The 22,130-nt window shown below is 48.3% G+C and overlaps 1 protein-coding gene across 1 annotated transcript in view; it reads right to left on the reverse strand.

Moving 5' to 3' along the window:
- Nucleotides 1–1,209: 1,209 nt before the first annotated feature.
- CD81 (CD81 molecule) overlaps nucleotides 1,210–22,130 on the reverse strand; it is a 33,921-nt gene continuing 13,000 nt past the window's right edge. Inside the window, exons 3-8 of the mRNA XM_054634574.2 lie at nucleotides 12,060–12,157; nucleotides 9,123–9,197; nucleotides 6,361–6,468; nucleotides 5,676–5,771; nucleotides 5,274–5,363; nucleotides 1,210–4,582 (exon numbers count right to left, since the gene is read on the reverse strand). Coding sequence (XP_054490549.1) covers nucleotides 4,520–4,582; nucleotides 5,274–5,363; nucleotides 5,676–5,771; nucleotides 6,361–6,468; nucleotides 9,123–9,197; nucleotides 12,060–12,157 — 530 coding nt within the window. The 3' untranslated portion in view covers nucleotides 1,210–4,519. The remainder of the gene's footprint in view (nucleotides 4,583–5,273; nucleotides 5,364–5,675; nucleotides 5,772–6,360; nucleotides 6,469–9,122; nucleotides 9,198–12,059; nucleotides 12,158–22,130) is intronic.

Below are 22,130 nucleotides of genomic sequence, written 5' to 3' on the forward strand. Positions count from 1 at the left end.
AGGTCCCAAGGCACACACCCTGGATGCTAAATACATGCTGTGCTTTGCCAGTTAGTCTCCACTATTGTTTCTCCCCCTTGAACACCAGCCTGGGTCTGACAGTGACTCACATCAGCTTAATCCTAACTCCAGAGGCTGGAATAATTTTATCCCCATCTGGAGCAACAATGCAGTGTCACAATCCAAACGTTTTAAAGCATGAAGCAAATAGCATCACATTCATGGGAAACCACCTAGAGGGTCAGCTGAGGACGGTCTTCCCTGCAGCCCCAATTTTGCTTGAATACAAGAATGAGACATGCCCGTTCCCTTGGAAGACATGGCAGAAATCAGTACGTGATGGAAGGAAACAAGATCTGACAACACATCATTAAAAATCTACTAACAAGGGGGAATTGCTTTCTTTTTTTTTGTTTATTGTTTTTAAATATCACTTTTTTTTTTCTTTCCAGAAGTCATTATGTCCGACTCCATTAACATTCAGGTAAACAAGTGAAAGAACAACAGATGGGCATGATCTCGCAGCACAGGCACAGCCACTGGGAGCAGGGCTTGCCTTTCTTTGCAGCAGCTCAACGTTGTGTTCCCTCCCCTGTCCTCCCTCCTTCACCTTGTACCCCCTCCCTTCTCTGTACCAACATGGGTGATGGCTGGCAGCTGCTGCAGGACATTGCTGCTTCAAACACAGAGCAAAGTCCAGGACAGGACAGAGGAAGGCAGGCAGCTGAGGGAGGGATCACAGCACCTGGCTGCCCACCTCACTCCCAGCCAGGCTTTCCCCTGATGGTGTGGAGGGGCAGGCAGGAGCAGCAGCAGTGGCATTACCAGCCCAGTCCCCATCCAGATGGCAGCACAGGACATTTTGGGCAAATTTTGGTCACTTTAGGAGGAGCCCCTCAAGTGTGCACAGGACTACCACCACACCCCCCTCCACCCCAGGCCGAATTTCAGCATAGTCATTCTGCAATCCACAATAGCTCCCCTACAGCTGTGCCCCCCTTCTCGTGGGGGTGCACAACTGCAGCAGGCACTATTTCAGGCAAGCAACCTTTCTGCCTTCCCTCAGCACCATTCCAGATGCATACTCAGCCTGCCTGCAGGCCCCCCTCCCAGAGGCTGTAAAATCCCATGCTGTCAAAGCCTGATTCACAGAGCATCTTGGTGTTAAGGTTAACTGGTTGTAAAATTGCAGCAGTTCATCACACTATGCACACTATGAGAAATGTTTATTAAATTGATTTTTGTTTCATTTCTTTAAAAAAAAAAAGGCAGAAAGAAGTTAAACACACTGCTTTGTGGCATGCTCCACAGTATGAAAAAATCCCAAGCATTCAGTTAAGCTGTCAGCGGCTCTGTTTGACCTTTGGATGCGGTCTTTGAACTCAGACCTGGACAGTTGACACTCCTCATCCCCACCTCAGCTCACAGCCATTTTCTCAGCTGCCACTAGCTCCAGGAGGGATGCTTCCATGGAGAGGGAGGGGTCTGTGTTTACAGCCTGCAATTCCATCCTTTTCTTCCCTGGGGCTGTGGAGAGGAGCAGTACAGGGTGCCATGTTGCATACACAAAGGCACAGTATTCAGGAGAGGCACTGGGCCGAGCAGGGGTCCTGCCTAGTGGGTTTTCCCCCTTCACCTCTGCCAACTGGCAGAAGAACCCTGTGGCTTTTGGATCCTGAGGGCTTGCAACGGGACGAGTCCCCTCAGCCCTTCATAGCTCCCTTTCTAGTTTGTGTTAACTCAGGTCCAGCTTCACAGGAGACCCAAGTGGGTAGTTTTTTTCAGAGAGGGTTTCTCAACAACTTCATTGTTCTTAAGCATGATGGTTCCTCTCCGTCCCTGTTCTCCCAGGGCTGACTCCTCCAGCTGAGGACCATTCCATCAAGTGTGGGGACTCAGCTGGTAACTAAAGAAAGCACTGTCCTCTCTGCAAGCATCCTCCTGTCTCTGCTCCCATCACCCTTCTCTAGCTGTTCCCCTCCTTGAGCACCTTTCCTGCAGCAGCCACTGAAACAGGAGATGGCCCAGGAAGCTGCCTCTGGAACTCTCCACAAGCCACCTCTGAAATGAGCCAGATGGGGAACTGTACACCCCCTGTGGGACACAGTCTGAGCAAACTTCCCGCTCTTCCTCCTCTCACAGCTCTCAGATTCCCTCTCCAAGTACCACTTTCTCCCAATTGCTCCTGCCTGGGACAGCTCAAACCCTTAAAGTACAATGTCTGAGGACACACCTGACCTGCATCGAGACCCAGTCTGTCTTCAAACAGAGCTCCAGCTATGTACACAGCATCAACTGAATACTGAACAATATCAAAAATACGGTATAAGGAAAAGAAAACAGAATTGAAATGCTTAATGGCATATTTATACACATTTACCAACAGTCAACAAAAAAGGTGGCAAGTTACACATCCATTCTGTATGCTGACAATCCTGATGCACATAGATGTAAACACACATGCTTGGATGATGCATATACATATGGCCACGTAACAGAGTAGATGACCTGAAGGAGCTACGCTGGGGAGCAGGGGAAGGGGTTACCTACTGCAAAACCTCACCTCATTCTCAATGTGCACAACATGGACATTCAGGGCAGTGTTGCTTTAAGGCTATTTCTAAGGCTGAATCTTTTCTTGTCCAACCTCTCAATGTGAAGATCTGTTGAAGCACTTCCTCCTCTTTACCCAGCACAACTTGATATATATATATATATCTATATATATTTACCTATATACTTTTTAAAGGCCCTATATACTAAAAGGCAGGAAGAGGAAAGGGGGGAGTAGAAGGGAAGAAAAACTTCTGAATGGATCAATTTGCCCCAGTGCAGGAATCTTCTATCCTGTAATGGCAACAGCCATGACAGCCACGTGCAGTGGACAAGGTACTAGTTTGAAAATGATTGATGATCACAGGCCTCCCTCCCTATCAGATCTGAAGCTCTCTGTCGTGACAAAGGGGGAGAAAAACTTTAAGAAACAGAAATACTCCTGAAGTGGGGGAAGTGATCACTAATTTAAACTCCTCCCCTCACCTGCTTCAAGGTGGCAAAGGAGCTGAGATACTATAATTTCCAGCTCAAGTGCCCGTACGGCTAAGGAAAAGGCTTTGCTTAAAAATATATATCTATAGAACTATACATATAGATCATCTTTTTAGTGACACTCTGATTTTATTACATAGCTCCTGGGTCACTCTCCCCCTCTATCTACATGGTGACAGAGTGGCATATAAAAGAAGCCACAGACATCAAAGTGATAACCAAAGTTACCAGATCACAAGAATGTGTTTCAACTGGTGTGATCTAACATGCTAAATTACCTTGATTTTATAAGCTGATCTGCTGTTAATATAAGAAGGTCTTAAAAATAACCTTTTTTTCACAATCAGATTATGACAATTTCTCAGCAATATTACAGTGTGTGACAATATGCTATAATTAAGAATAATTTCACTGAACAAGAGAGTGATGCAAAGATGAAATTTTAAGCATGTACACGTATGGTTGGGAACACCCAAGCATCATCCTGCAGTACATAAAAGCAGGATTTCTAAAGTCAAGGACTTTTTTTTTATGTTTTCTTCTTTTCCCAGTATCATTTCTATGTGAGCATTAGCTTAACAGTGGAAACTTGGTATAGGACTAGATTCTCCTTGAAACATATATCTATAATGAAACACTGAAGGACATTAAAAAAGTAATTTAATTTTCAGTTTGTTATATTTGAAAAACTGGGACTAAAATTCACCCCCAGCCACTGACCTTTTAATGCAATGAATCAATGCAACTGAGCCAATTTATAAAATTATAGCCCCAAGAAAAAAAAATCACAAAACCAAAAAACATTTTTACTCAGAGAGTAAAACAGTTTCAGCATGACTTCTGTTAAGGACTGACCTACCAATGGAAACAGGCTGGAGAGAACAATGCCTGTGTTTCCCCTGGGATACATTGCACCCAGGCAATGGAGCCTGCATCCTTTCCCCTCCTCTCTCCCAGGCTTTGGACAGTCAGCCAGGCTTCCCTATGGACAGCTTGGAAACACCAGGGAGGTGGGGTGATGGCTGGAAAAGATGAGTACAAATTAACAAAAATACTGAATTCTGCTTCAACATCCAATCAAAAAAGTTGGTAAAACCAAGGCAAAGTTTTCTGAGACCAGGCTGCACCCTTCTCCTCCGCACATCTTCCACCAGTGTTACTTCTGAGTTACTGGGGGTGGGGAAGGAGGAGGAAGGACTTGATCTCCTGCTACAGCAGCTTTCCCATCACACAAAACTGATGTGTAACTAACTCAGCCACAAAGATACGGGAAAGTTTTATTTATTAAAAAAAAAAAAAAAAAGTACTTCAAAATAAAAATGATAAGTACTGTATGGTAATATTGGAAGCATTTATATACACAATTTTCTTTGTCTGTTGTCGAAATGTCTCCTGGTCACTCGGTGGCACTTGGGGTCCCCTCTAGCGCCGTCCGCCCTGATCCCCCCTTCCCCTGCCCGGCTCTCACGGCTCAGTAGACGGAGCTGTTCCTTATGCCACAGCACAGCACCATGCTCAGGATCATCTCAAAGATCTGTTGAGAGACACAGGGGCACCACTGAGGCAACAACCAGCACGATGCAAGAGTTCTCCCCATGCCAAGGTCCCCCACTCCACATTAACACCCTCATGCCAGAGGTAAGGGCAGGGATGCTACACCTTTGTTGCTGTTTTCATATGGAGGTGGCCAATTTGAGATAAGGCACTGTCCTCCCATCTCTCACTGGCAGCAGTGGTGGTACCTGACAAACTTTTTGGCCAACAGCTACACAGCAAATGCCTCGAAATCCCTCCAGCACTACAACCCAGCCTTTGCACAGATGCCATGTTACATCCCCACAGCACCCAGCCCTCACTAGGGAGCAAACTCAACAGAACAAAGCAAGCAAATCCCTTCCCACTGCACACCCCAGCAACAAAACATGGCAGCCTGTAGAACAAGTGGTTTTGGAGGAGGTTTCAGTGATGCTCTGCCTTTTTGGCTGGGTTTGCAGGTGCTCCTGCTCTACTGAGCTTGCCAGGTGCCTCCCCTAACATCCTGACTCCCCAGAGGGATGATGAAGCCCTTGGTCTCGCCATGTTCCAGGCTCTGTGGTGCATAAGGCTGGTGCTGCATGCAGAGTTCCAGGGGCATCCAGAAGAGAGGGACAGATCCAGCCCAGCTGGAAGAGGACCAGGTTTCCCTGAGGTGGCTTTTCCCTGTCCCACCAGGCTGTTACACTTACCATGATCACAGCAACCACGACAGCAGCGATACCGATCAGGTAGAGCTTCCCAGAGAAGAGCTCATCGATTTTTTTGTGACAGTTGGTGTTCTGAGGCAGAGAAGCACACCAGTCAGTCAGCCTGCTTTCCCCACAGCCACCCCCAGCACCAAAAAAGGCAGGTCAGCTTCCCCCTGGTCCCATTTATGTCCCCAGGTCCTGGCCCCTGGACTTCCAACCAGACTTCACCCCTCTGCACCTGTCAGTCCCCTCAAGCAGGAACAGCAAAGAAGAACCAAATGGGAACCTTTAACATCTTTCTACACCATCCCCAAATAAATGAAATCTCTACCCTTTATCTATTTTCCAATAAGTCCCCAAATTTTCTTGGCAGCAAAGGCTTCCTGAAGCAGCTGTGCCTACCTCAAAAAAGCTTTTCAGGGAGTCCTTTCGGCAGAGGTCATCCCTCCACACAGGAGTGAAAGTCGCTGTCATAATATCAGAACCACAGCAGTCCAGCTACATGGAGGGAGAAAAAAAGAAATAATGGAAAGCCAACATCAGCAGACAGCAAACACTTCTGCAATGCTCTCCCCACCATTACACATTCTTGAAGTCACCCAAGATTGAGGAGGCATCTTGGAGGGGGAAACAAGGGTGGGGAATAAGTCACCAAACTGACTTTTTTCTTTCCATGCAATGCAGTTGCTTCCTACAATAGTCCCAGACAGATCTGGCATGGATTTTCTGGAGGAGAATGAACCCAGCTCTCTCCAGGGATTTTGTTTCCTGCTGAATGGACCAAGTATCAGGATTAATATCCTGATCCTGTATCCTCAGAGCTACATTCTTCTTCCATTGAATTTTACTTAAATCAGGAATGCTGAGCTAAATGAAAGGCAACTTAATCAAAGTTTGGTCCAGACTTCCCAGCACCATGTGATGGAGAGAATACTGAAGAGAGCACAACTCTGCTTCTTAAAATGTAACAACAACAAACTTGATAGGCTAAGACCTGCACACAGTATCTGCACTTTAGACTCTGCTTTTCCCACCCATTTTCCTGACTTCCATTATGAATTCTCCAGCACAACCACTACCACCTTACCGTTTCATGGAAGGTCTTCACTACAGCTTTGGCGTTGCTTGCATCTGGTTCTCCCATGAGCGTCTGTTGAAGCGCTTGATCATAGAACTGCTTCACGTCTTTGGCTATCTAGGAAGGACACAGGAAAACTCCTTTTCAGCCAGAGGAGGAGGAGGAGGAGGAGGAGAAAACCTATCCAGCAGATGTGCCTGAAGAACAGGTTCCCTCTAATAGCACTTGGAGTAAGATGAGCAGTTTTTGAATAGATTTGGACACCATTTGTTTGCACATGAAAAAAGGCATGTCTTTCATAGGGCTCCAGCTGTCACAAATATTAAGAACCCCATCCACCAGCCAGCAAATTTCAGACAACACTATCCAAGACCTCCACAAGCTCTGTCTAGGAGATAAAGACAGCCAAGGCCAGGAGGGTGAGCCAGAAGTTGAGATAGCCTTCAGCCCACGTGGATGTGCTGCTGGGCTCAGGAAGGCAGAAACATCTCATTTTGAACCACATATAGACAAAGCAGGCAGGCAACACAACTCCCACTGAGGCTGCAGAAGCTGGACATGCTGGAAAAGTCAGGAGGAGGTGGGGTGCACAGGCAAGGCTGTCTGTAAATACAGGCACCTCAGCTTACTGAGTGGCTCAGAGGGGATGGCAGGAATTTGGGAGAGATTGCTCACTAAAGCCTGGTCAGACAGCTCATTTGGGTCAGGAAGCCTAGGTGCATTTAGATGCATTTTAAAACCCTGGCTGGGTCCCTACAGACACTGCTATCCTGCAAGTGGTTATGTGAGACACCTTATTCAAACTCTAACCCTGCCACCTGGCTGCTGAACTGCAGCCACCCATGAGGGCCTGCTCCACAGTGCAGAAATCTCCTAACTTTTAGGGAACTGGCCTTGTGACTTCTCCTCTAACACCTTTCAACAATTTGAGAGAGAGAGGTGAAAGAAGGCCATGCAAAAGAAGCAAAAGAAAAACATAAAAGCAAGGAAGGGAAAATGCTTTCTGGAACATCTGCTCTTGGCAGCACAGGCTGGATTAGCATACGAAAAAAGAAACTGCAGCAAGATGATGCACGATTTCAATCAATTATCCCAGAACTCTTTCATCACTACTCAAAAAAGCTTGCTTTGGAGGATGATATTCTCCAACCAAACCATTTCATTCTCATACATAAAAATAAAACTTAAAAAAAAATCCTATGTATTGCCTCCCCATTCTGAATTTACAGCATCTCCAGAAGGCAAGCTGAGGGAGACACTGTCTTCAGCTTTGAGAAAAAGTGTCCCTTGTGGAAGCATCTCTTGGTGGCTGGCGTGATTCAGTGCTTCCCTCCCAGCCTGTGCTGCTCCCAACCAAGGCAGGGAGAAGCAAGCCTGCTTTGTGAGCAGGGATTTCAAAATAGCCCATTCATCATCAAGGCTGCAAAACTAGCTGATGCCAACAGACTGCCACCCTTCATTTTAAACTGCAAAATTAATTTTGGGGGCTGAGGTCATCACTTCTGTATTGGAAAATCCTAGATTTCTCAGCTAGTGGCCAAGCTTCTTCTCCCCAGGATGGGACACAACAGCTGTGGGGTCCCTCCTTACTCAGCCTTCACTTTGTTTTGCTGTCAGTTGCAGTTGCACATCTTGGACTCTTCAGGATTCACAAACTAACATCTGCAGGAGGCACAGCCCCTCTACAGAGGTTAATTAGTTCACTAAAGTTGCTAGGAAACAGCACTGTGCCTGCATAATAATGTTTAGCCACAGAAGAGTTTATTCCAGTGAAGTCGTGCTCTCTCCCGAATGACTATAAGGATGTTCCCATTCACACGGAGCCTGGGAGCCATTGCTCACATGCATGAGAAAGCTGAGCAGGCCAGCACCTACTTACACAGCTGGCTAACATCTCTTAGGAAAGTAAACACATTTCCTACTCTGCCAGAGAGTCTAACCTTGGCTTTGAGCACAAGCAGTCCCCTTCTCTCCTCCAAACCCCTGAGGCCCAGTGATTAGCACCCAGGCTGCTGCTTGCTGCAGCACAGCCACGGATCCCATGCACAGGCAGTTCTGCATTTTGAGACCAAACCCCTGTGTGTGAGCACATGTGACCACAGTGAAGGGAAGATGAGCAGAAACAGAAGGGGAAAAGCTGCAATTTCCAGTTCTACCCTTCAGTTGAGCTCCTCCAGCCAGGAAACCTTATCTGAGCAGTCCCTAGCAGGGTGCCTAGCAGGATAGACACAGGACTTGGACCCCTCCTGTGTGCAGAGCACATGGATCACAGCAAGCCCAGCGCTGTGACAAATGGCTGAAGCGGGTTATATGGATATGGCACTGGGGAAGAGCAGGAAGCACCAGCAATGCCGTTAATGCAGGATCTCCCTGCGCGGCATTCCCGCCCTTTGGCACTTCCCGCCCGGGCTTGCTGCTGTTCTCTGGCACTGAGGACGTGCAGATGGCTTTCCTTCACAACTCCATGCACGAATCCACTCCCCCTGCGACTGACAGCGTGGCAGCTCCGAGGAGACCCAAGCGAGACAGGCTATTTTTACTCGAGACATCGCACCACATACCCTAAGGGCAGCTGCTCCCGTCAAGTGCTCACATTTAAAGTTCATCAGCCCGGCCAAGAGCGGTGAGGTGGCCTGCCCAGGTCACACTGCTAACCCAAGCCCCTGTTACCCAGTCTGGGAGCAGTTTGTGAGCAAAACAGCTCCTGCTGGGATCTGCTGCAGTTCTGCCCCAGCCTCCCACTCCCACAAACACAGGTTTTAGAGTCTTACTTGGTCTTTGTTGACAAAACCCCAAATTCCAGCCGCAACTTCGCAGGCAAACAGGATCACCAGGCACGTGAAGAACTGCAAAGACAAATCAAGAGAGGGATCCTTAACATATCTGCAGCAATTAGGTGGGGAGAGGTGTGGAGCAGCACTTCCACTGACAAATCAGAGCAAGGTGTCATCTGACTGGAAACCATTTTCTCTCTCATACATGCACTGAGCCCAAACACATTTTCCTGTAACTCATCACATGCCACCCATGTCCAGATTGTTGAGCAGGGATTAGCAAAACCTTTCCCACAAAGGGACTGCCAGGGATGAAGATGCCCTGTGTAACACAAGATACATTGCTCTGCTTCATGCACCTGCAGGACTATCCAGACAAGGTTTCTGCTCTGCCACAAATGCTCTGAGGATGGGAATTGCCAGTGCAGGGTTAAAAGCACATTTCAGCTGCTGAGGAGCTGGGGATGTCAGGCTGTGATTTATGGTCAGCTCTCTGGCATCCACAGCCCTGCAAGGCTACTGCAGTTTTTTGCATAAATACTAACAGTGACGTTTTCCCACAGTCCCACCCTGTTTGTGCAATTCCAGCATTCCTCTCTGCCATCCTCCCTTTTTGTTCAGATCCCGGGAACACATTGTGATGGCTGGTCACTTGGACTGGGAATGGGAAGCTGTAAACTCATACACCAGGGTCACATGAGAAGGCACAGAGAGGCATGCTCCATAGGCAGCCAACATCACCTCTGTGACAACATCACTCAGTGACTTCTTCCTGGGAAAAGCCCCAAAGTGGGAGAAGTCAAGAAGCAAAAGAGGTGAATGCAGTCAAGGACAGACAAAATTACAGTACAGCATGGGAAAACAGCTTCTGGCTCCTGAGCAGACTCTGTTCAAAACACATTCAACACATTTTCTCCAACAACAGATGAAACAGGAGCTATGACCTGGCTCTCACATACAAAAGCAAAGGGTTTTTAACAAAATGGAAACAAGACCATTAACCTGACAGCAGGAAAGGACTTCCAACATCCTTGTCCGGTTCCTAACAATCAACTCCTATGTGAACATCTAGCTATTCCTAATTTTGTAGGAACATCTTTGAAAAACTAGGTCCCACATCCCCCTCCAAGGACTCACACCACCCTAAACCTTGGGTGCAATGCCACTGTAGGGCTGGTTAAGCACTAGGGCTCACTCCTGCAGTGGTTACCCTTCAGTGAAGGATGGTTAATTTATCCCAGATGTGGAGGTACCACTTCCTCCAGATTCAGTTCTCCTGTAAGCCAGCTCCAGAACACCAGGAGATGCAGCTTGATGCTACAGGGACATAGTGGTGGTCCTGGCCAGGCAGCTGGCTGTGTCCCAGCCCCTTTCCAGGGAGCAGAGCCTGCTCCATGCCAAGTGGCTCCCTCCTCTCTTCCTTAGGTCTTGCTGCTCAGCTTCCATGCCACCTTTGGCACAGGATTTTAATAGCATGGAGCTTCCTGTACTTCTCCCTTTTGCAGTAAGCCCAAAGTCACTCCCTCAGCTAGGTGGAAAAAAAGGGAGCATGGCTGCTTCCCTAAAACACCCCAAGGCTGCTGCCTGGAAATGTCCTTGGAACACAGTGGGAGCCTTGGCCAGCAGAAAGCATCCTCATGGGGCATCTCCAGACTTGTCTTGGCAAGCCAAGGTGTGAGCAAACACGGGCAGTGCACAGCAGCTAGAGCTGCTAATTTCAGCCAGAGCAGCCGGTTTCCCTGTCGGACCTTGGGCACCTTGTACCATCTGCCCTTCCAATCCTCCAACTTCAGGAGGGAGTGAGAAGTACTTCAGGGTCAGTCATCACTTGCATTAACAAAACAAAATAAAAATCCAAAGCTGCCAAACTGTGCTCCAACAACCCCTGTCAGATTTGTGTGCAGGCTCCTTGTATTCCCAGCAGCTGGGATAATGCCTGCAATCTCCTACTGGAGCTCCCATCCACTACATTCAGAAGTGTTTTATCAACACTGGGCAAAAGCATCCCCTTATTATTGGGAATCAGCAGCAACCAGAGGTGAAGTCATCTGCAAGAGTGAGGCAAAGCAGCTCCATTTCCCAATGTCCCAGCTGAGCCCACATCCATGAGTTGCTACACCACTACTAAGAACCCTCCAGCCCAATGAAGCCAAGTGCTGGAAAGTCATTTGAATTAAAAAAAAATTTAAAAAATTATGTTTTACCCTTCCAGTTTTACTTTTTATGCATCATGCTTAAACTGAACCACATGTGAGAACTTGCTTTAAGTAAATGGGTCTCCCTTGCTCCCAAGGTAAAGGCTTTTGGTGTGGCTACAGTTTATCCAATTAGGCTCATCCTGTGCCAGGAATCCTGAGCTGCTGCCTCACATCAAGGACGCCTGTAGCACTTCAGTAATGGATTTTCCAGGATATACCTAGATGTTCTCACTAAGAAATTATGGAAAGTCTTTGCAGTTTCCTTGTCCAAACAGATAAAAATAGTAGATGACCCCTTAAAAGAACTAGAATTGCTACAGGCAGCCTTGAAACAGAGTGAGAAGGGATGCTATAGGGGACACCAGGTAAGAAAGAGGGGTTAGTGGGTGCTTGGTAAGGCAGCCAGACCATGAAGGGATAACTGCCGGGGAGGGGGGGTTCGCATGTAACAGAGAAAGAGTCTCCAAGAATCCTGCTGATCTCACCCCTTCTGCCCTGCAGCCAGACACAGGCAGGACACTGCAGCTCAGCCAGAGCTCCACAGGCTGGGCAGAGATGCCCTCAGCCACGCAGCACTGCCTTGCTCCTTGCAGAGGTCACCCAGCTCCCACCTTTGTGTTCACACATCCTCCCAGCCCCACTCGCTGGGAAGGACCCCATCAAGGGAAGCACAGCCATGTGCCATGCAGCAGGGGGATCAGGGTGCCAAGTGACTCCAAAGCTTTGTGTCTCCTACCGTTCCCAGAAGACACTGAGACTCCTGAATGGCACCGTAGCATCCCAGGAATCCCACGAACATCATGACAGCCCCGACTGCGATCAGGATGTAGATTCCTGCAAGGCAAAGTGAGAGGCAGACACATTACTGCACAGCTCTGTCCAGCAGCACCTTCATGCCTGACTGGACATTCTGGCTCCTGGGGTGGATAATTATGGTTGTGCAGAATTAAGGCTCAGGAGATGTGAGGGCAGGAGACACAGCAGAACACAACGTACATGAGTTGGGTCTCAAAGTGTTTAAAGCTGCCAACACTGGAGCTTTAATAACTCCAGCACCTCCAAAATGAGAGGAAACACAAGAGTAGCACTAGGCACAGGATGTAGGAGGCATGACAAGAGCTCTACAGCATCCTCACAGCTGTAGCAGGAGTTACCCTGGCACAGTGTTTTAAATATTTAAGCAGAGATAGAAATTATTAGTTAGTGTATCTTGTAAGATAAACAGTAAGGCACATGGTTTATTTATACTAAACATCATACAAATATTTATCTAGCTAACATTTTAAAGGCAGATGAACCATATAACCAAGGGGAAAGTACTGCTTAAGCATCTCACTTAAAATCTGGTGCTTTTTTTTTGTTATAGGTTCTTCCACAGAGAATACAACATTTTTTACTTTAACTTATTGAATTTGCACAGGCAACTTGCACCGTAACTAGTTCAAAGCTTGAAATGAGGCATTGGGAGTGGTTCAGAAAACAGAGGAATAAAAGTTTATTCATTCAGGAAACAAGAGCTTATCTCAAGTCTGCTGCCGCGAGTAATCACCATGGTCTCACCAACCACGAGACTGGTGAAGCCATAGTGATTACTCAGCCAAACACTACCAGCTCAGTTAAATTTGACACAGCTTTTTGCTGGTGTATCCCTTATATTTAGTGCATTTTCGGTTAACTAATGTTCTCAAGTATTGTGGTTCTACTACCCTCTAAGTGAATCTTATTTCCCATTCAAAAGCAATTTCATACATGCAAAAATTACAGATCAGGTAAGACTGCAGTCACTATTTCTAATGGACAATGAAGAAAACAAAAGAATCATGATGAGGATGAAAGAACATGGGACATCCCAGAGGTAACAGCAACACAGTGAATCTTACTAGTGGTTGGAAGACACATCCCTTCAATGAAATGTTTTCTTCTACTATGAGTGAAAATGTTTTATAGTTATTAATCAGACTGTCAGCTCTCCTTTAGGAACAGCCCTAACATATAAACAGACCTCAAGATTAAAACTGTTTGTACATGCTTGTGATGTTTAAGTTTTTTCTTATCTCTGCAGCTTTTAAACAATTTTCTGATAATTAAAGTGCAAAGTCTAAAGGCCATGCACCGAGAGCAGAGTGAAGTCAAAACCCTTCTCTAAAACACCAGATACACAATAACGGTCTGCACTTGTTTAACATTCCCTTACAGATCCTTCAAACTTGGGAAAGGCTGGACTTTGGCTCCCGCTTCTTCCCCCTTTGAAACAAAGCCCACCAGCACGCCAAAAGCCCAAGCACCAATGCCAGGGCTGTCTTGGCGAGTGGCGGTGACGGAGAGGCCGCCCCAGCGGCTCCAGCACGCTCCGGCGTGTCCCAGCAGCACCGCGCTCACTCTATTTTTAGGCCCTGCAGGAGGGAGGAAGCCAGCTGCAGGGGAAGTGCCACAATGGAGCATGCTGACCCTGCAGGAAGCCCCTCTTCACAAAACCTGATGGGATCTGTGGCCGGAGACACCAACATCCTCGCGGCAGCACTGTCAGCGACGGCGCCGGAGGCGCGAGCTGCGCCTCCTGAGGGGTTCTGAAGGGGCTTCAGCAGCGCCCGGGAGCCATGGAAAAACAACAGGCCAAAAGCTCCCCAAGTGGGGATGAGACACCTCCTTAGGTGAAGGTGTGCAAAGAAAGGAAAAACAAGCAAAAGAAACCTCCCAGGAGAGCTCCTTGGAAAGGACAGGCCAGCAGATGAAGTTGTGTAGGCCTGTCTGAAGGGAAAGGAAGTGGTTTTGTCCCAGTGGCTGAAGATAGGATGAGGTGGAGCAGCTGGGCAGGGAGACAGCATGGCAAGCAGTGGGCTGGGCTGTGTGCAGGACAGAGGGGCCCCAAAGGGCTTGGAGGTGGTGGGAAGGCATTAATAAGCCCTGTCCAAAGAAGGCAGTCTGCTGGACACCTGCCAAGCCCTAGAGAGACTGATGGAGGCTGTCAGACACTGCATAACTTCTGTCTCACAAAGAACAACATACCAGCAGTGGTGTCCCAAAAACGCTCTGCTCACTGTCACCAGAAGCTGCTAATGCCCAAGAATCAGCCCTCACCACTCCAGCTTGTACCAGCAAAGCTGCTGGCTTGGGTTTTCAACCCAAACCGTGGCAGATTTTTCTATTTTAAGCGCTGGGCAGTTCAACTGACAAGTCTTCATCACAAGTCAGAAAATCAACTTTCCTCATCCCTGAGTGCAGCAGTTTCTGACTTCTTCACCCATTAGGACAGTAGAGAGAAGACAGAGCTGTGCTAGGGGCAAGTCATTTCCACAACTGACAAGTCACTATTCATGCTAACCACCCCAGTATAGAGGTAACAAGCAGATGCAGCACATTTGAAGACCAAGCAGCATGATGCTGAGACCCCAACAACAAGGTCACCACAGACAGAAGGTTTTGTTCTAAATTTTTTCTAAATAAACACTGAAGGCACCTTCTGGGCTGAACAAATATTGCCAGGAGATCACAGTCACAGGGCAGCCCATATTGAAGGGACCTCAAATGATCACCTGGTCAAACCTTTTGTGAGACTGGGAACCTTAGGAGAGACTATGCAGAACTCTGCCCAATTATATCTTGAAAACCTCCAGTGATAGGGACTCTATCATGTCCCTGGGGAGGTTTTTCCAGTGAATGATTGCTCTCATTGTAAAAGATGTTTTTCTGATATTGAGATCATCAGGAAAACACAGGACCCACTAGTGGCTAGGAAAGCTTTGCTCTGAAAACTAGGAAATGAAAGCCCAGCGAGACCCTCAGCTGATGGAGGAGACTAAGAGGAAACACAGACATTTGCTGTTTTAGAGAAGTTTTCCAGTGACCTCTGTACTTGCTTCTTGCTGGGATTTCTGGCAGCTTCAAAAAAAACAAAACCAATCCTGACCTGCTGAACTCCCACCCCAGGCAGGCTGTGCAGACCTTGGACTGTCAAGTGACATCCTGGCTTCCTACTCCTCTCCCTACTCTCACTTCACCAGCTCCTCATCAGAGCCAGCACGGCTATCAAGTGAGGAAACAGCAAGAAGGAAAGGAGGGGAGGGGAGGGAAGAAGATGTGCACCACGTGCAGCTTCCTGAGCGGAGCCCAGCGGATGCGGCCGGTGCGCTGGGAGCAGCAGGAATGTGCAGCCAGGCGGGGGAGAGGGCAGCAGTGACTGGCCTGAGCTTGGCAAACCACAAAAAACCCCTGGAAGGTTTTTGGAATAAAAGCCAGCTTCATTCCCAGGCACAAACAAGCGGCTGTTATGGAGTCGCCTTTTGTTACCGAGAGCCAGAACACGACAGCCTCTCCTGGGAGGCAGCAGAGCAGGACTCTGAGCTGGAGCTTATTTAAAAACAAGCACAAAGTATTTACTGCAAAAATAGCATGTGCAATGAGGAATGCCAGCGGTGTTTTGCCACAGAAATGCCATGCTGAAGGCTGAGAAAGCAAAGGAAGGCAATCCAAGTGCCCAGCCACATGCTTTGAATGGTGTTTGTTTTCCCACACCCATCCTTCCCCTCCAGGAATGGGGCTGGTGGGAGGGTCTCCACTTTCAGACTGGATGCCAGGCAGCTGGGGGACTACTTCACAGCAATCACAGTGCAGACTGGAACCACCAAGCCCTTTTCCCAGAAAGCAGCCTGACACATCTTAGCTTTCATTCCTGGCACACAGGGACCATGACGCCTGCTGTGGTTTTGGGCTCTGTCTCTGTGAGCAAGGCACCTGTCATCCCATCCTGGGATGACACATTATCCTCCTCACAGTCACAGGAGACTCCTCACAAGCCTCTCCCTCCTCTGTGTAAGCATTTAGGGTTAACCCCTAAATCCTTTCCTGGGTGAGGAACTCATGACTACAATGGTTATTTGCTCCTTCAGGGCTCCACCCAAACTGGCACAATTTGGCAAGAGCAAGGCTCCATCTGCCTTTCACATGCCACTTCCCAGCTCATTTTTACTGCAGCTTTCTCTGGGGTTTTACAACAAGCAGTGCTGTTTGCTGTAAACAAAAAGTAAAATGAGAGAGGTATAAACTGCAATCTGCAGTGCCTACAGCCATGCTGCCCCCTCACCCAGCAGCAGTGCAGGAGAGAACAGCTGGAGCTGCAGCCACAGGTACAGTGAGCAAATCATGCACAGGTGTTCATGGTACCAAGGCACCTCCACATCCCTGAGCAGCACTACACTGTGATTTCTGACCCTATGGCATGGTTCTCTGAGAAGGCAGCAGCCAGAAAGATTGCTACAACTGCCACACATAACCAGCCCCACACCAAAGCAAGCTGTGAGCCTCGGGACCTGTATCTGGGAGTTGGAGAAGTCAGAGGAGGGGAGTCAATACTGCCTGGAGTCCTCTATCTCCTTCTGAGATGGAGCCTTCGAGCAGAAAGCTTTAGGAGAGAGACCAACCACTCTCAGCTTCATCTCCTCATCTGAATTCAAAGCAGGAGCACAGGAGCCATGATATGATCTCCTCCCTCAAGAGCATCATGACAGGACATGATGATCAGAAAAAGCAGCAGCAGTGGGCCAAACACCATCCCTCTTTCCCCATTACAACCAGGGCATGCGCTGCTTTAGGCTGCAGGGATTTTGTAAAGCTTTAGCAAAGCCCCTAAACATCAGAGACAGGAAACTGATAGTAATTGAGCACTTCTCTTGGTTTGATGCTAGGTGGGAAAGAGAAAAAAAAAGCAGCCAAGAGGCCTGCTTAGCACCCAGCTCAAGCAGAAGATGCCTCCGTGGAGGGCCCTCTACCTGCAGGCCAGGTAGGAAGCAGGATGCTCAGTTCTGGGAGCAGGGAAGGGAGCAAAAAAGGCAGTATTCAGTGTCAGTTACTTGCTTTGGCATTAAAGCAGCATAGCTGGTTCTTGCAGGGTTGTAAAACCCATGTTCTGTCCCAGCTGAGAAATAAAAAAAAAAAAAAAAACAGGAAGAAATAAACAGTCTTTAAAAAAGGACACGATGAAAAAACAAATAAAAGAAGGAACAAGCACCACAGTGTCCCTCTAAAAGAAGCAGGGAGCAGGCCAGCCCTGGCTAGCTCTCCTCCCATGCCCCTCCATGGCCATCAGAGACGCTGTGCAGCTCCAGGCATGGGCATTCCTGGACAGCACCCTACTTCTCCCCTCATTTAAATCCTTTCCCAGCATCCTTAACTCATTTGGCTAAATGGAAGCCAGCCACTGCCTCCAGGTCACCATGGCAGTATTTCCAAAAGACAAAAAAGAAATCAAATAAGAACACCCTCCCCCCCCCAGCACAACACCATGCTTCCTGGGAAGGCCAGGCAGCTCTCCAAGCTGTGCCTGCCCTCCCCATGGGATGGGCTTTAAAAAGGGGCTGAGAACAGACAAAAGAGAGATGTTTATTCTCCCAACAGGCTCCTGTGGGGAGATTCTGCACATCCAAGAGTTTTGCAAGCCTCTGAGGAAAGGAGGGAGGCTTCAGTGCCACCCTGCTGTTGCTCCTGGCTTGGAGATGCTGAACTCCACTGGGCTTATCACCACTGCTGCTGCAGGGAAGGGTGGAACCATCAGACACTGGCAGGCAGACTCCCTCCTGCCCCACACCACCCATTGTGGAAGAACACCCTTCCCAGTAGCCAAAGAAATGACCACGATGTTCCTCCTGGCAGCTCGGGAGCAAGTTACAGGCACAGTGGAAAGTCCCTCCAGGGCAGGGTTGGGGCAGGAAAAAGATGGCTGTGTGAGCCAGCCAGCAAAGCAGGGTCTCCCAGACATTTTTGTCCAGTTGCCTGGTGGAATTGGCCCAGCAGAGCTGGCAGTGCTTTCTTCAAAGTGGGGAGAGAGAGAGGGGGGCTGGAAAAAGAGAGGGTTTGCTGAAAGATGACAAGTGGGAAGCCCCTCCATTCCTCTCCACCCCCTTTCCCAAGGAAAACATTGCTGCTCTGTAGCTGCTAATGACTTCCAGATGGAGCAACAGGGTCACAAAGCATGGAGAGCTCTCACGGGGAGATGAAAGCCTGGACATGCTGCCCTCATGTGCAAAGAAGAAGGCAAGAAGAAGGCACGAGCACCCCTCTGTCAGAAACACAAAGGGGTGGTGGGGAAAGCCCCAAAGAACATCCTCACGTGCACACACTTGTACCCAAATCCACTCCACACAGATGCCACAGTCAGGCAACTTCTCCTTTGCCTACCCAGGAAACACTGGAAGGAGACTCAAGCTCTGTAACTTCAGCACACCTGCAAAAGCTGGGAGGAAGTCCATGGCACATCTCCAGGACTGGGATGGACAAGGGTGGCACAGCACAGGTGAGCCAGGCTGGAATATGCTGCCCATCCAATCCTGCCCCAGCCTAGGGCACTTCTGGGCATTTCTATGTGCCCTGGGATCTCACCCACGAAAAAAGCACAAATCCCACTGCAGGATTCCTTGTGGGTTTTGCATGCTTCGAACACAGTGCAGGTTTTCTACAGAAAACTGTCCAAGCTACACGTTTAAACAGCTCTGAAGAGCAAAGAGCCACCTCTGGCACAGGTCCAGGGCAGCAAAGCCAATGGGAAGAGACAAAGGAAAATAACAACTACATTAGTTGTAGTTGGATAGATCTGAACCCAAAATAACCTGATGCTATCCGTGTATTTTTAAAGACATAACCAGTTTTAGTCTGCAGAGTAAATGAAGCACAGGAGTTGGTCATGACCGAGGTAGAATGAATTACAATTAAATGGAAATGCAATGAAATAACATGTTGCTTTCTTAATAGAAACTGAATTTTGTGATAAGAATCCAAAAAAAAAAAAAAAAAAAATCCCCTATTCTATCAGATACACGGTTTAAGCCAGAAAGGAAAGTACAACAAAAGTGTTTTGCCTTAAAACTATTTTAAAAATAATTCCAGTATTATTGAAGGAGTTGATCTGACAGTGATTAGAGGAAAATCTAGAACAAGTAAAACTCAGCTTTTGGTTTTTTCCCTTTAAGGGACTAAATAATTAAATTGTTGTCCTTAACTATAAGTAAGTTTATTTCCAAGACAGAAAAATGCATGTACTTCTATTTTTAAAAATCCACATATATTATTTTTTAAATAATCCATTTTGCTCGGTGTGGTTCAAGGCCAAATGCAAACCTTGGTTTCCATTGCCAAGCACGCAAACCTGACCACAGCTCATGTGTCTGGTGGAAAATCTCCAACACAGGGGGCCTTGACAAAGTAGAGCACAAATGGGTGAGAGGAAACCAGTCCTGAACCAGCTCTGTGTATCCACAGGGATCCCTGCAGCGCCTCATGCCAAGACTGAAGGTGGTTTTTGACTGGTGTTTTTTACAGAACCTACAGAGCAGGAGCCTCAGGCTCTTCTCTGGCCTTTCACAACAAATCTAGCAAAAGATGTGCTGCTGAGTCTAACCCCACGATGTATGGAAGTTGGCACCATGTCTAGAAGATGCCTAACATTTCCAGAGGGGTGGGGACAAGGATGGGAGTGGGAACAGACCCCAAGACCTTCTCATTGCTCATGGCAGGTCCACAGCCATTGCAGCACTGCTGACCTCTAGAACCTTGGCAACACACCGGAGCTCTGCTGAGCCCCCCCCTGCAATGAAAACCTCCCAGAGATCACTGCTTCTCATCCAAGGTAGTCCTGAAAAGGCTAATTAAGCTAAATTAGCTAAAAAGGCTTATTAAGTTATGGATAGAAGGGATAGCTCCTCCACAACCACTTAGCCAACACAGGTCTGTCTGGGTGATAGGCTGTCATGCTCTGCACTGCTAGTCACATCTGGGACCCATGGCAAGGGTGGCCAAGGCATCCTCATGTGCTGTAAGGACAATGGGCAAACCTGGGGAGAGCTCAGAGAGATGTCCCTACCCCTACCCTATGCACTGCCACTTAGCAGTCCCTCCTCTCTGCAAGGGGGAGATTTCCCTGAGCCCAGCAAAATCTCATGACAGGACTTCCAAAATGTTGAAGACACCCATGAAAGCTTGCGAGCAGCTGCAGTTCAGCTCAGATATGTGCTCATTTGTAAGGAAGACTTCAAAGCCTCCCTGTGCTTTCTGGCCCATTTATTCTAGACCAGTCTGCGTGAAAAGCAGCTTGAACTTGTTTCCAGGGCAGAAATCATTATCCTGGGTTGTATTTGTTCCGAGGAGGATGGTGAAGACAGTCTGATTCACCTCTTAAGGAAGTCTGTGTGCCCATTAGCTGATGTCCCTTCCACACCTCAGCAGGACTCACAGGCACGCTCACCACCTTAGCCCCAAGTCATTGCTGCCCTCAGCTGTCCCCCACCTGCCTCCCTCAGGCTTTGCTGCCTGACTGGCTTGGGAGATGGATAAACATTACCTAAGGAACTCCTCCACCAAAAAACCCCTCTTGCCTTTCTGTTGGGACAGTGCCACCCGCCAGGATGACAGGGAGAGGCAGCGGTGGCAGCAGCCTCGGTGGCAAAGTTTACCCCACCACTGTATGCCTGTCCAAAACCTCGCACTCCTCCCCTGTGCCACCATGCTCCAGGGAGGAGACACTGCCCAGCAGAGGATTTACTATTAAAACACACAAAACCTAGACACAGGCAAAGCAAACTCCCTCCTCACCCCAAAAGCTACGTGGAAAACCGCACCCCAGCTCAGGAGGGTTCTGCACTCCCCATCCTGGCTGGCCCCGCTCCCAGGGCCGAGCTAATTAGAGCCACAGGTTGTGCTGCCCTGTCACTTGCTGTGAGCAGCTGGAGGCACATTTCCTATTTTGGATCTGGCAGGAGAGAGCGAAGCCGAGACCATCCGGCTGCTGTGCTCCGTGCCTTGCCGGGCAGCTTGGGGAGAGCACAGGAAGGGCAGAGCAGGGACCAGCACCCAGGGATGCTCCAGCACACAGGCAGCCCAGCAAGGGGCAGGTGTGAGATCCTGGGGTGTGCATTTAAGGCAAACAAGAGCTGAGGTCTGCATTCCTGCCCACCTCAAAGCATTTCATTCACAACACCATCTCCAGGCATCACATAACCAAATCTTTGAAGGATGGGGAACCTGGCTTTTTCATCCCACTGTCATCCCACCAAGAAAGAGCAAAAGTAGTAAGTCCAGGGTCACTTGCTTTTTCAAGATCCCCAGGTGCTCTTAAAAGCAGTGACACCACAGCACTAATTTATTGGGGAGAGATCAGAACTGTTCCAATTTGCACTGGTATCTGCAGAGAGACCAGCTCAGCCTTCTACAGGCTCTCATAACATCCTGAATCACAGTTTTGTTATTTGCTTGGGTATTTTTCCATGGTACTTTATGTGTAGGATCAGTAAATATCTGAGAAGCGGTTAGCCAGTTGATAGCAACTTATCAATGCCTCTAGCTATCCTGGAGGATGTTTTTGGCCTTGGGACCAACATCTTCCCAGCCTCCAGACAGACAAAGCATTCCAGACACAGCGTTATCCAAGAGCAAGAAAGATTTTGATTTCTGAACTTCAAATAAAGCAAATAAATGTCTATCAGACCATAAGCCAAGCTCAGATGAAGTATTTTCCTTTATAGTTAGGAAAGCATGAAACTAAGGTGCTCCTGCTATCCCCATCCCTGGTACTGCTTGGTCTTTACAGTGCTGAAGCAGTTAAAGCATTTGCTGGAGCATTGGATCCCGAGCCAAAATGGAAGTGTCAAAAGCCAAGACTGCAACAAGTGGTTAGGGGATCAGATGGTTTGCAGGCCGTGCTGAGGAAAAGCCCATGAACAAGGGCCTGTTTAATAACCTCCCAGGCCAGCCCACAAGACAACTTGTGCAGGCAGTGCCAAGCTGCTGGGGAGGGGGGTGGCGCTTGTGGGAAACCCCAGCCCGC

Source organism: Agelaius phoeniceus, chromosome 6, assembly GCF_051311805.1.
Source record: "Agelaius phoeniceus isolate bAgePho1 chromosome 6, bAgePho1.hap1, whole genome shotgun sequence".
Taxonomy (NCBI): domain Eukaryota; kingdom Metazoa; phylum Chordata; class Aves; order Passeriformes; family Icteridae; genus Agelaius; species Agelaius phoeniceus.